At 41.1% G+C, this 12,785-nt stretch overlaps 1 protein-coding gene across 1 annotated transcript in view; it reads right to left on the bottom strand.

The window, feature by feature from the left end:
• Nucleotides 1-12,785, bottom strand: part of LOC139015500 (aldehyde oxidase 4-like) — a 76,456-nt gene that overhangs the window by 16,344 nt on the left and 47,327 nt on the right. The window contains exons 21-26 of the mRNA XM_070423274.1: nt 10,856-10,980; nt 8,352-8,485; nt 6,693-6,780; nt 6,294-6,380; nt 5,915-6,106; nt 4,482-4,709 (exon numbers count right to left, since the gene is read on the bottom strand). Coding sequence (XP_070279375.1) covers nt 4,482-4,709; nt 5,915-6,106; nt 6,294-6,380; nt 6,693-6,780; nt 8,352-8,485; nt 10,856-10,980 — 854 coding nt within the window. The remainder of the gene's footprint in view (nt 1-4,481; nt 4,710-5,914; nt 6,107-6,293; nt 6,381-6,692; nt 6,781-8,351; nt 8,486-10,855; nt 10,981-12,785) is intronic.

Raw genomic sequence — 12,785 nt, 5'->3', positions numbered from 1 at the left:
GATGCTTCTAGTATTTTTATGGTTTCCCATCATCCTTTTAAGTCCTTTATCCATTTTGAGTTTATTTTTGTGTATGGTGTAAGTTGGTGGTCTAGTTTCATTTTTTTGCATGTATCTGTCCAATTTTCCCAACACCATTTATTGAAGAGATTATCTTGACTCCATTGTATGTTCTTGTCTCCTTTGTCAAATATTAATTGAGCATATTGGTTCGGGTCGATTTCTGGGCTCTCTATTCTATTCCATTGATCTATATGTCTGTTCTTCTGCCAGTACCAGGCAGTTTTGAGAACATTGGCTTTGTAAAACAGCTTGATATCTGGTATTGAGATGCCACCTACGTTGTTCTTTCTCAGAATTGCTGCAGCTATTTGGGGTCTTTTTTTTATTCCAGATGAATTTTTGGAGAGTTCATTCTAGGTCTGTGAAATATGCCATTGGTATTTTAATGGGAAGTGTGTTGAATTTATAGATTGCTTTGGGTAGTATGGACATTTTAATGATGTTGATTCTACCAATCCAAGAACATGGTATGTTCTTCCATCTGTTTATGTCTTCCTCTATCTCTTTTTTCAATGTCCTGTAGTTTTCTGAGTAGAGGTCTTTTACCTCTTTAGTTAAGTTTATTCCTAAGTATCTTAATTTTTTTGGTTTGATGGTAAATGGCATTGCTTTTTTAGTCTCTCTTTCTGTAAGTTCACTAGGTGTATAGAAATGCCATAGATTTCTTGGCGTTAATTTTGTATCCTGCTACATGGACAAATTCACTTATTAAGTCTAATAATTTTTTGATGGAGCCGTTAGGGTTTTTTTTATGTACAATATCATGTCATCTGCAAATAAGGACAGTTTTCCTTCTTCTTTTCCAATTTGGATGCCTTTTATTTCTTCTTCTTGTCTAATTGCAATGGCTAATACTTCCAGTACTATGTCGAACAGGAGTGGTGAGAGTGGGCATCCCTGTCATGTTCCTGTTCTTAGGGGAAATGGTGTTAGTTTTTGTCCATTGAGTATGATGTTGGCTGTGGGTTTGTCATATATGGCTTTTATTATGTTGAGGTATGATCCTTATATTCCCACCTTGCTGAGAGTTTTTATCAAGAATGGGCGTTGGATTTTGTCAAATGCTTTTTCTGCATCAATTGATATGACTATGTGGTTTTTTTCTTTCAATTTGTTTATGTGATGTATCACGTTTATTGATTTGTGGATATTGTACCATCCTTGCATCCCTGGGATAAATCCTACTTGGTCATGGTGTATGATCTTTCTGATGTACTGCTGGATCCGATTTGCTAAGATTTTGTTGAGGATTTAGGCATCTATGTTCATGAGGGATATTGGCCTGTAATTCTCTTTCATTGTGTTGTCTTTACCTGGTTTTGGTATTAGGGTGATGCTGGCTTCATAGAATGAGCTTGGAAGTATTCCTTCCTCTTGAATTTTTTGGAATAGTCTGAGGAGGATAGGTTTTAGGTCTTCCTTGAATGTTTGGTAAAACTCCCCTGTGAAGCCGTCTGGCCCTGGGCTTTTTTTTGCTGGAAGCTTTTTGATGACTGCTTCAATTTCTTCCATAGTTATTGGCCTATTGATATTTTTAGATTCTTCCTGATTAAGTTTTGGAATGTTTTATTTTTCTAGGAATATGTCCATTTCCTCCAGGTTGTCTAGTTTGTTGGAGTAGAGTTGTTCATAGTATTTTTTTAACAATCATTTGTATTTCTGTGGGGTCTGTTGTTATTTTGCCTCTATCATTTCTGATTTTGTTGATTTGGGTCCTCTCTCTTTGCTTCTTGGTGATCCTGGCAAGAGGTTCATCAATCTTGTTTATCCTTTCAAAGAACCAGCTCTTGGTTTCATTGATTTTCTGTATTGTTTTTTTGGTCTCTATGTCATTTATTTCTGCTCTAATCTTTATTATCTCCTTCCTTCTGCTCACTCTGGGTTTTTCTTGTTGCTTTCTTTCTAATTCTTTCAGATGTAGAGTTAGATGATTTACTACCATTTTTTCTTGTTTTTTGAGGTAGGCCTGTAGAGCTATAAACTTCTCTCTCAGGACTGCTTTCATTGTGTCTCATAGGTTTTGGATTGTTGTGTTTTCATTGTCATTAGTTTCCAGGATGTTTTTAATTTCTTCTTTGATCTCATTGGTAACCCAATCAATATTTAATAACATGCTATTCAGCTTCCAAGTGTTTGAGTATTTTGGGTTGTTTTTATTGTAGTTTATTTCTAATATTATGCCATTGTGGTCTGAGAAGATGCTTGGTATGATTTCAATCTTCTTGAATTTGGGGAGACCTTGCTTGTGACCCAATATGTGGTCTATTTTTGAAAATGTCCCATGTGCACTTGAGAAGAACGTATATTCCGTGGCTTTGGGGTGAAATGTTCTGAAGATGTCAATTAAGTCCATCTGATCTACTGAGTCATTTAGGTCTAACTTCATTTGTCCTTGGGTGTGGACAGCAAATGACACTAATCAGATTGACGTAAACTATTTAACCTCTGTTTAGAGAGGCAAAGGCAAATCATTTCCTCCCAAGTGTCCTTGGTTTAGGGAAGGCAGGATTTAAGGATTTAGGGAAGACAGAATTTCTGCTCAGTTTCCCTATTCTGGCCTGTCATCTATTCAACTTTCTTTCAACATTTCTCTTAACCTTCCTCCATTACACCAAAGCCATACTTTCCAGTTAGTTAAAACTCTTAGCCTTAATTTTTAGGTGACATGTAAATAATTAACATACCTCAGATTAGCAATACATTCATATATTTTTTAAGAGACACAAACAGAAATTTCACTAGCTAAACAATTTTATTTATTTATTTAAAAAAATATATTTTATTGATTTTTTTTTTACAGAGAGGAAGGGAGAGAGATAGAGAGTTAGAAACATCAATGAGAGAGAAACATCAATCAGCTGCCTCCTGCACACCTCCTACTGGGGATGTGCCCGCAACCAAGGTACATGCCCTTGACCAGAATCGAACCTGGGACCTTTCAGTCCGCAGGCCAACACTCTATTCACTGAGCCAAACCGGTTACGGCAGCTAAACAATTTTAAACAACAAAGACACATATTTAAACAATAAAGACAGATAACATTCACAATTAAAATTTTGAATCACCACAGAAACTCAAGAGAGTTTTAGAAGGTTGTTTTTTTTTAAAGAAAACAAAACAAAACAGAAACAAAGATAAAAACACTTTTACACCGGCGCGTACTACATTTATACCACAAAATACCACCAAATCAGTTTCAATTATGCAGAGATACAGAACAAGTCCCTGAACAGAGGCAGTAGAAAACTGTCTAGGAACGCTTCTCTTCTACCTTTTTTTAAAAGTCAGGCCAGTCTCGAACCCTTTGCCACTCTGAGTTTTGACTTCCCTCCCGGAAGTCCCAGAGATGGCGAATACCATCTAGAAACCATACCTTCAGATACAGGACAAGTACCTAATACACAAACATAGACAGAAATCCTCACTAAGTGGGTTGATTCCTCTCGTGACAGAGAGCAAATGTCTCCGAGAAAACCAACTCAACAGTGCTGCCCGAGACCTTTGCAGACCATCACGATTTCAGCCCTCAGCAAATCAAATGTTTTAACCAGATGAGCAAACAGAAAATCAGAGTAGCTTTTGCTTTCACACAGACCAGTTAATCACAGATAATTATACCAAGACAAACATCCATACTCACACTCTCTCAATAGACTAGCCCAGACTGCAGTTGAGCAGATAATGACCAACTCCCCAGATTGGCATGGGGGCACTCTCCTGGCACCCACGCCCCAGACCAGAATTCTCGATTGACGTCTCGGTGAGAGCCTACCGGAGGAGTTAAGGCTGCGTCCAGCCCCCCCTTCTCGGTAGCAAATTGGCTAGTCCCACACAAGCAAAGAAACAGAAGAGTGAACCCATAATTCCTTAATAGAATCTGAATGCACTCACCTCCGGAGTCCTGATTCCTGATTACCTGACGAAGTCCTATGACTTCTGGGGAGGTGATCAAGCTCCCCCTTCTACTAACTTGGAGTAGGCCTGACGGACTGGGACCCCTACCTTACAGATTCTGTTGACAGGCTCAGAGGTGTCCATCCACTTTCTCCAGATGCCGGCCGGGTCCTGGGCTGAGGTCCGGGAGCGCCTGGAGATCCCCCAGGTTCAATTCTGCTAAAATCAGCAGCGGGCGCCTTCTGGAGGCCTGTCCTGTGCCCCTGGGCCTCAAACCCCATCCACTCACCATAGGCTAAACAAAGCCAAAACACAATAGCTTCCCGATTCAGGGAACCAAATGTTACAGAAGAGCAAAGAAATACCAAGCACGCTTCCTAGAGAAAGGGAAGAACCCTTTTATTAACACTAGTGACTAGTGGACTCCGGGAAATAATTTCCAAATCAGAGTCTGATCCCTCCAATTCTTACATGGACTTGAAGTTTGACCCTATACCTCAAGACTCATTTCTCCCAACCTCACCTGATTGTAGTAGGCCTGAGGCATGGCAATGGTATATTTCATGGGGACCACAGCAAGCCCCCTTTTCTTCCAATAATTATTTTTGTTAAATTCCTCAGCATCCTTTTTCCTAGCATAAAATGAAGATTTCTCCAGACACTCTTTCCAGCATCTTCGCAAGGGCTCTGGATTAAATCTCTGTTTAAAGGCTGTTTTGCTAATTCCCTTGTACATGTTTATTTCTTTAACCTGAAAGACAAGAAAAAAGCATTTCAAGCATACATGCTATTCCATTTGTGAAACATGTGTTTTTGTTATATACCTGACATGAAGAAAGTCTTTCTAAAAAAGAAACAACTATTTAAATGGATATAAATATGTAAACACAAATGTAAACATATAAACATAATGATAATAACAATAATAATAATAACAATAGAAACTACTGTTGAACACATCATATCTTCCAGGCTGCAGACTAAGTATATGATCTCAACAACTTTACAATAACCCTGAGAAATAGCAGGTGTATTATGAGTCCTATGACAAGTTTCGTTAGTGGTGAGACAAATTTCTCCTGACTCAAAATTCTTTTACTTCTACACAATGTTTCTTTATTCTTAACTGTTCTCAAATTCGCTCCTCAAAATCTGAAATATGGTAGGATGTTTGCACAAATGGCTGTAATGATGCCAATCTCCCTAGTCATGCTGTTGGGTGGTTTCACACTGACTGGGATTGGCCGCTTTGGACAGCGGGACAACACATATGTAATGCAGGCAGAGACTTGAAAAGTGCTTGCATCATGTTCTTACTTCTCCTGGAAAATCTATGAACCATGATGAGAACTAATCTGGGCTAACCTCCTGGAGGATGAGAGACCCTGTGGAGCAGAGACGAGCCTTCCCAGCTGCGATATTTAGACTCATCAGTCAATGACCACAAGATGAGGAAGTGAATCTATCTTGGACCATAAAACTCCAGTTAAACTGAGCCAGACCATTAGAGCTACCTAGCAGCTGACCCACAGAATCAGAAGAAATACTATTTGTTGTCTTAATCCACTAAGTTTTAAAAAAGATATATATGTTTATTGATTTCAGAGAGGAAGCGAGAGATAGAAACATCAATGATGAGAGAGAATCATTGATTAGCTGTTTCTTGCATGCCCCCCACTGGGGATCGAGACTGCAACCCAGGCATGTGTCCTTGGCCGGAATCGGACCTGGGACCCTTCAGTCCACAGGTGGACACTCTCTCCACTGAGCCAAAGCAACTAGGGCTTAATCCACTAAGTTTTGATTAACTTGTTGCACAGGAAAAGCTTACTGATACATAAACTATATACTTTGATTGAATCTTACAAGCTAATGTAATGCTGTATGTAGGTGCTCAATATATATTTGAACCATTGATGGCAGAGTTTTGTAAGGGGATTCTGACTGATTACCTACCTCTTCAGGGAGTAAGTTACATTGAGATGCCACAGCAGTTATGTAAGCTTCAACTACCACTGAAGCCTCGGGAAAGCCAAATCCGCGAAAGGAAGTGTTGGATGGCAAGTTTGTTTTGCAAGCCCTACCCCGGCACCGGTAGTTAGGAATATGATATGCATTTTCAGATTTCAGCACAACGAACTCTATCACCTGAATGAAAACAAAACTGAACTTCACATCTATCAAACATTCAAAATTGGTTATCAAATTCTATCTCTAACACAAACCCTTCACAGAATTTTGTCTAATTTGTATGACAAACATCCATGCAAATAAAGTGTAGCACACACAACTCAACGGGTAACATACTGGGAGGGCATAGTCAGTCCTTATTTACCAACTCAGAGTCATCAGGGGTGCATCCACCATTGATATAATATTGAACGTCGGCAGCTTTGATCACACCGTTGTTCATGAATCCAATCTGCAAAGTGATAGGACAAAACCATTTTCTCAGCAGTTCTTTACAACCAGATCCTGCTGTACACAAACACATCCGACCGCATGTGTCAGTCCATACCCAGCTTATGAACATGATTGCATGTGACAGTCATCAGAGGAACCCTGAGGTTGGTGCCCAGGGCAACCATGGGATCCCAACAGAAAGTTCTGATTGGTTTTGGGTAGCATCCAAATACCCCTTGCAGTCAGCATGGATTTAGTACTTGTTTTACGATTGATTGGTTGTCCCTGGACAATATTTTCAGCAGTCTCCTAAAATTTTTCTCTCACTTACTTTGTATTTTCCGAGGAGTGGGTGGCGGCCAGCAGTTATCAGCATGTCATCACCACGTTCTAGAACAAATCGGATTGGGCGGCCAGTCCTATAGGAAATGACTCTGTTAATATGCTGGGTGCTTCATAAAGGTGTAGAGACATGGAGCTGGTGAAAGGGGACTGGACATAACCTAACTTAGTGGTTTTCCATGGGGGTTGTAACATACCTTAAACAACATTTTGGAAGTTTGTGGGGACATTAAAACGTAACAAACACAAAAATAAAAACCCTATTAATGTTATCCTGATTTAGTCATGTCTGAGAATTTTGATGTTGAAATAATACATTATTTACTTCTGTTACTTTCCTTTTATTTCTTTTTTTATATGACATTAAGGCATTGTATGAGGATTTTGCAATTGTGTGAATTAGTAGGTTATATTATGATGATATTCACTTTGGATATTAAAAGGGGCATTAAAACACTTGCTAAAGGGGAATGCTGAGGCTGAAAGGATTGAGAACCAATCAATACTCCGTTGAGTTCTGCCCCCCTTTCATGCAGACTCCCCGTCATCAGGTGCCCGTGGAGGACCCCGCTGGCTTCAGAGGGGATGCTCCCCGTGCCTGCACCTCTGCTCACAGGACAGGCTTTGCTATGCTTTGAAAGTGCCAGTGAACTGTGATGTTCAGTGTTTCTCTTCGCAATGATAGCCTGGGGTAAGTTACGTTTGTCCTGAACATACTTATTGAACTCTGATATGTAAGAGGTTCGCAAAAAGTCGTGGCTATTCCCACTCCTAATGTGTCTGGTTATCCCATCTGGATGATCTTGGGCTAAGAGAACATTCCCAGGCACCAGCCAACCCTGCTGTGTTTCATCACAAAATGTGTCCCTTGTAAGGTTGGGGCTTTGACCTGCCCTCCATTCAGCCACCTTAGCTTGATTTATTTTAACAATATATTATATTATATTATATTGTATTATATTATATTATATTATATTATATTATATTATATTACATTACATTACATTATATTTATATTTTTAAAATCCTCACCTGAAGATATTTTCCATTGATTTTTTTTAGAGAGAGTGGATAAGAGAAGGAAAGACAGAGAGAAATATCAATGTGAGAGAAACACATCGACTAGTTGCCTCCTGCACGTGCCAGGACCAGGGTCTGGGGCCAGGGAAGAGCCTGCAACCGAGGTACGTGCTCTTGATCAGAATTGAACCCAGGACTCTTTGGTCTGCAGGCCCATGCTCTATTCACTGAACCAAACCAGCTAGGGCTATTTTAACAATTTAAAACAAACATTTAAAGATTGAAAGTCAATGGAGTTCATGAAGAAGTAATATATAGTTATGTCTGGGCAACCAGTCAACATCTATAGTGATTGCATTTATTCCACACAACTATCTTGTGAACCAGGTAGATACTACTTTCTTCACTTTACTGGGAGGACACTGAGGCCCCTTGCCTATGGTGACCCTGACGGCTGGAGAGTGGGTAGAGTAGTGTCCCTTCACCCTCATGCTAACCACACCTCCTTGTAAGTGACAGCCTGTGACCAATGGAATGAACCCTGGAGTGGGTGCAGGGCTGGAAGGACGTGGGTGGCACCTGTCCCGCTAGGAGTTCTGACATTCATAGCTGGCACTGCGACTCTTACTTGTTGGCGGCCACAGCACTGACAGCTCCCAGCTGGGCGGGCTTGCTTATTTTCCCCCCAAATGCTCCTCCGGTTCTTTTCATGTGGCAGGCGACTCTATTCTTTGGGATGTTAAGTGCTGCAGCCACAAATTCCTGAAAGAGATAAACCCCTGACGTCACAAAGTGCAATTTAATAGGACATTTCCTCATCCATACACTTCCCCTCTGCATAGGAAAAGACAATCAGTAATTCAACAAGTACAGTATTTACAGAACTGTGAAACCACCACCACAATCCAATTTTAGAGTATTTTAAGTATCCCCAAAGAAACCTTGTATCTATTAAGCAGCCACTTCTGAGCTCCCCCTAACCTCAACTCCCTCGAGTGCCCCGCCACTAGGCAACTACTAATCTGCCTTCTGTCTCTACAGATTTGCCTGTTTAGAACATTTCTTATACGTGGAATAACACAAGGGTGGCCTTTTGTGACTGGCTTCTTTCACTTAACATTATGTTTCCAAGGTTCATCCATGTTGTAGCATGTACCAGTACTCCATTCTTTTTTAAAAAAATTTTCACCCAATATGCTTTTATTGATTTTAGAGAAAGAGGAAGGGAGAGAAAGAGAGAGAGAAACATTGACGAGAGAGAGAAACATCCATCAGTTGCCTCCCATACATGCCAAAACCGGAATCAAACCGGCAACCTTTTCAGTAAATGGAACGATGCTCCAACCTACTGAGCGACCTAGCCAGGGCAACTCCATCCTTTTTTTATGGCTGAATAATCTTCTATTGTATTGATATATCACATATTTTATCTCTTTATTAGTTGACAGGCTACGGCATTGTTTCTACTTTTGGCTACTGTGAAAATGCTGCTATGAACATTCATGTATAAGTTTTTGTGTGGACATGTGTTTTCATTTCTCTTGGGTAGATACCTAATCGTGGAACTGCTGGGCTATGTGGTCACCCTATTTTTAACATCCTGAGAGACCGCCAAGCTGTTTTCCAAAGTGCCATTTCTCATGGCCACCAGCAATGGATGAAGGTTCTAATTTCCTGCAGCCTCGCTAACACTTTTGAGTATAGCTGTTCTAGGGGATGTGATGTGGTATCGCTGTGGGTTTTGAATTGAATTTCCTACTAATGATGCTGAACAGCTTTTCAAGTGTTTATTAGTCATTCATAGACTTCCTTTGGAGAAATGTCCGTCCAAGTCCTTGCTGAGCCTGCTCTTGATACTGCCCCAGGTTCTGGGTGGTGAGCTGTGAGTACTAGTGCCCTGGGAAATGCCTGCTGTTATGGAGCCGACTCACTGTATCCCAGGTAGATATGAATGGTGACCGCCCTAGCTGGTGTGGCTCAGTGGATAGAGTATTGGCCTGTGGACTGAAGGGTCTCAGGTTCAATTCCGGTCAAGGACACATGCCCGGATTGCAGGCTCGATCGATAATGGGGGCTGTGCAGGAGGCAGCCAATCAATAATTCTCATCGATATTTCTATCTCTCTCCCTTTCACTTCCTCTCTGAAATGAATTAAAAAATATAAAAAATAATAACATTAATAGTGAACGTAGGACATACATGTTATACATTCAGAGCCCAGAGACACATACTGTCTACAAAAAGAGACCTCAGAGGTCATCTTTGTCACCTTCCTCAATTTACACAAAAAGATATTGATGCCCAGTGACTTGTGGGAGGTCACATAGCTGCTTAGGGGCAAAGCACACATCTCCACACTCTTCTTCCCAGTTCCACATGTGCACCTCTGGACGCTGCGGCACACCCCAGCCCAGCTTCAATCCCCTGCCCTTTCACTTTGCCTCGAATGGCATTTGGTAGCTTCCTCCTCCCATTGAGCCTACCCATCCCTTTAAGACCCCAAGATACCAACTCACTGTGGTCTCTACCAGGAAGCCCCCAGCTTTTCCTTTCAGGGATGCTTGTAATTGCTCCTCCCCGTGTCATTATTTAAGTATTCCCCTGTGCCTAGCACTGTGCTGGGACCTACAACTCTGCATTTCAGAAGAAGGGAAGGTCAGGGGATTTTCTTTGCTTGCATGTGCGGGTGGCCATGCTGTATAACTCAGCCGCCAGAGCAGGACTGGAATTCACATGCCACTGGGCTGGGCTGAAATGTCTTGGAAATGCGATCAATGTACATCTGCACCACAAAGACGCAAGAACGTTTAGAGAGAGAGAACCAGCACCCATCAACCACGAGGAAAATGTAAATACACATATACATTTTACACCATCAATTGTTATTAGGGAAAGGGGAACTTTGCCCTATAGTTTGGAAGGGAGCAAACGTTTCTGATCTCTTAAAAGGTCTGCCCATTTAGGGAAATATCTGCCCACCTCCTCCATATGGACGTTAGCTAGCGTCAAGTGTGCAGGGAGTCTGAGACGGGGAGTGGGAACAATCAAAAGGCCTCCAAAGAGGAATGCCTGGTTGTATGGGCCTCACGCCACAATCATCTGGAGTCTCAATTTCCAAAGATATCCTGTTACCTGCACCTCGGTGGGAAACTGCGTTCCAAGGTGTAACACCATTTCTTTATCTTCTTCTTTTGGGATAGCCAGGATAGTTTGCGTTTCCATGTAAAAATGCTCCTGTCCTTCCACGTGGATCTCACCTGTGAAGCATGAACACAGGACAGTGTTTGCCTGAAAGTCCCTCCCTGGAGGCTCTCAGTGGGGTTGGTTTGTAAAGGGCAGGTCGCTTCAGCTTATGGAGAACTGGACTTTATACATTTGGTTAAACCACTTTTCCTCATTTATCTTCACTGTGCCCAGCCAGCTGGGTGACCAGGGGTAATTCAGTCCCCTTCTCTTGGGCTCGGTTTCCTCATCTGTCTAGTGGGTGGTGAGATCCATGATGTGTTGGACTTGAGTGCACAGCCCAACCTGGCCACATATTCAGTCTCTGTCATCTCTTTGCTCAGTGAGTTTGGCCATGTTATTAAAGCCTCAGTTCTTTACCTGTAAAGTGTGGGTAATAATACCCACCTCAATTAGGTAACATTAGAATAATTGAGTCACACTGAGGATAAGCAGCTTGGCAAAGGACACAAAGGTTTAAAGTGGTAGAACTGATTCTAGCTGGTTTGGCTCAGTGGATAGAGCGTCGGCCTGTGGACTGAAGGGTCCCATGTTTGATTCCAATCAAAGGCACATGCCTGGGTTGCGGGCTTGATCCCCAGTAGGGGGGTGTGCAGGAGGCAGCTGATCAATGAGTCTCTCTCATCATTGATGTTTCTATCTCTCCCTCTCCCTTCCTCTCTGAAATAAATAAAAATATATTTTAAAATAAATAAATAAATAAGTAAATCTATAATAAGAAAAGTGTAATATGCTAATTAGACTGGACATCCTTCCGGATGAAGCCCGGCTGCTGCCCCGGACCTCAGAGCCCCGTGCAAGAATTTCATGCATGGGGCCTCTAGTACATAAATAAATAAAGTGGCAGACCTGTTCCCACCAGTTTTACGGCCTGTTCTTACTGGTTTATCTGAGATGGTTGGCTTGGTTAAAACATCCTTGTTGTAGGCTGTGCCAAGAGAGGCAGTTGGCTCTAGCTAAAATTTACTTTAAAACCAGCCAAAAGATTCCTGTGTAGTTAAAATAAGTGAATTGCTATTCCAGGAGTCAAAGAATTTTTGGAAATTATTTCTTGGGACAATAGAATGTGAGTCCTCCCAAAAAGCCCTCCCCCAAAACCTTTGTTTTTAGCATACCATATACTGACTTTCATCTAAATTCAAACAACAACATCATTTTCACATATGCTAGGTATTGTTCTCAGGCATAGCAAATTACAGATAATGAATTCCTTTAATCATCATACCAATCCTGTGAAGCAGGTATTATGAGAAAACTGAGATACGAAAAATTTGAGTAAGTTGCCCAAGGCCACAAAGCCGGTAAATAACAGAGGTGAGATGCAAGCCCAGGCAATCTGACTCTAGGATCCACATTCTAATTGCACCCTTTCTCTATGTTGGCATACTCTGTAATTCTTAGTCATTTCCACCCAAATTCCAAATTCCTTTCGTATTTCAAATTTTCCATTTGTGCTAAAATTTGGACTCCCATAATGGCCAAAATCCTAAATGACAAAGGGCTAGCATCTTGTGACTCCATTGCTCTTAGGGTGAGTATAAAAATGAAAAGAAAATTTATTACTGTGATTAAGAGCAAGGACCTGTGGGTCATCTAGTCTTGGGCTCCAGTCCTGTCTCTATTATAAACTGAATGTGAGGTCTCAATCAATTACCTAACTTTTCTAAGCCTCAGTTTCTTTATCTGTAAAATGGAGCTACCAATATATGTTCCTTCTCAGAGAATATTAAATCGTAAGCAGAAAATAGGTAGGAGCTTAAAATAGGTTTTAGAATACTCATTTCTCAGGGTTTTTGTCATTATTAAATAATATAATACA

This window comes from Myotis yumanensis, unplaced genomic scaffold (assembly GCF_028538775.1).
Source record: "Myotis yumanensis isolate MYYU_CA2020_CCGP unplaced genomic scaffold, mMyoYum1.0.hap1 SCAF_8, whole genome shotgun sequence".
In the NCBI taxonomy this organism is placed as follows: domain Eukaryota; kingdom Metazoa; phylum Chordata; class Mammalia; order Chiroptera; family Vespertilionidae; genus Myotis; species Myotis yumanensis.
The sequence above is the reverse complement of the archived record's forward strand: the minus strand, read 5'-3'. Positions and strand labels throughout refer to the sequence as shown.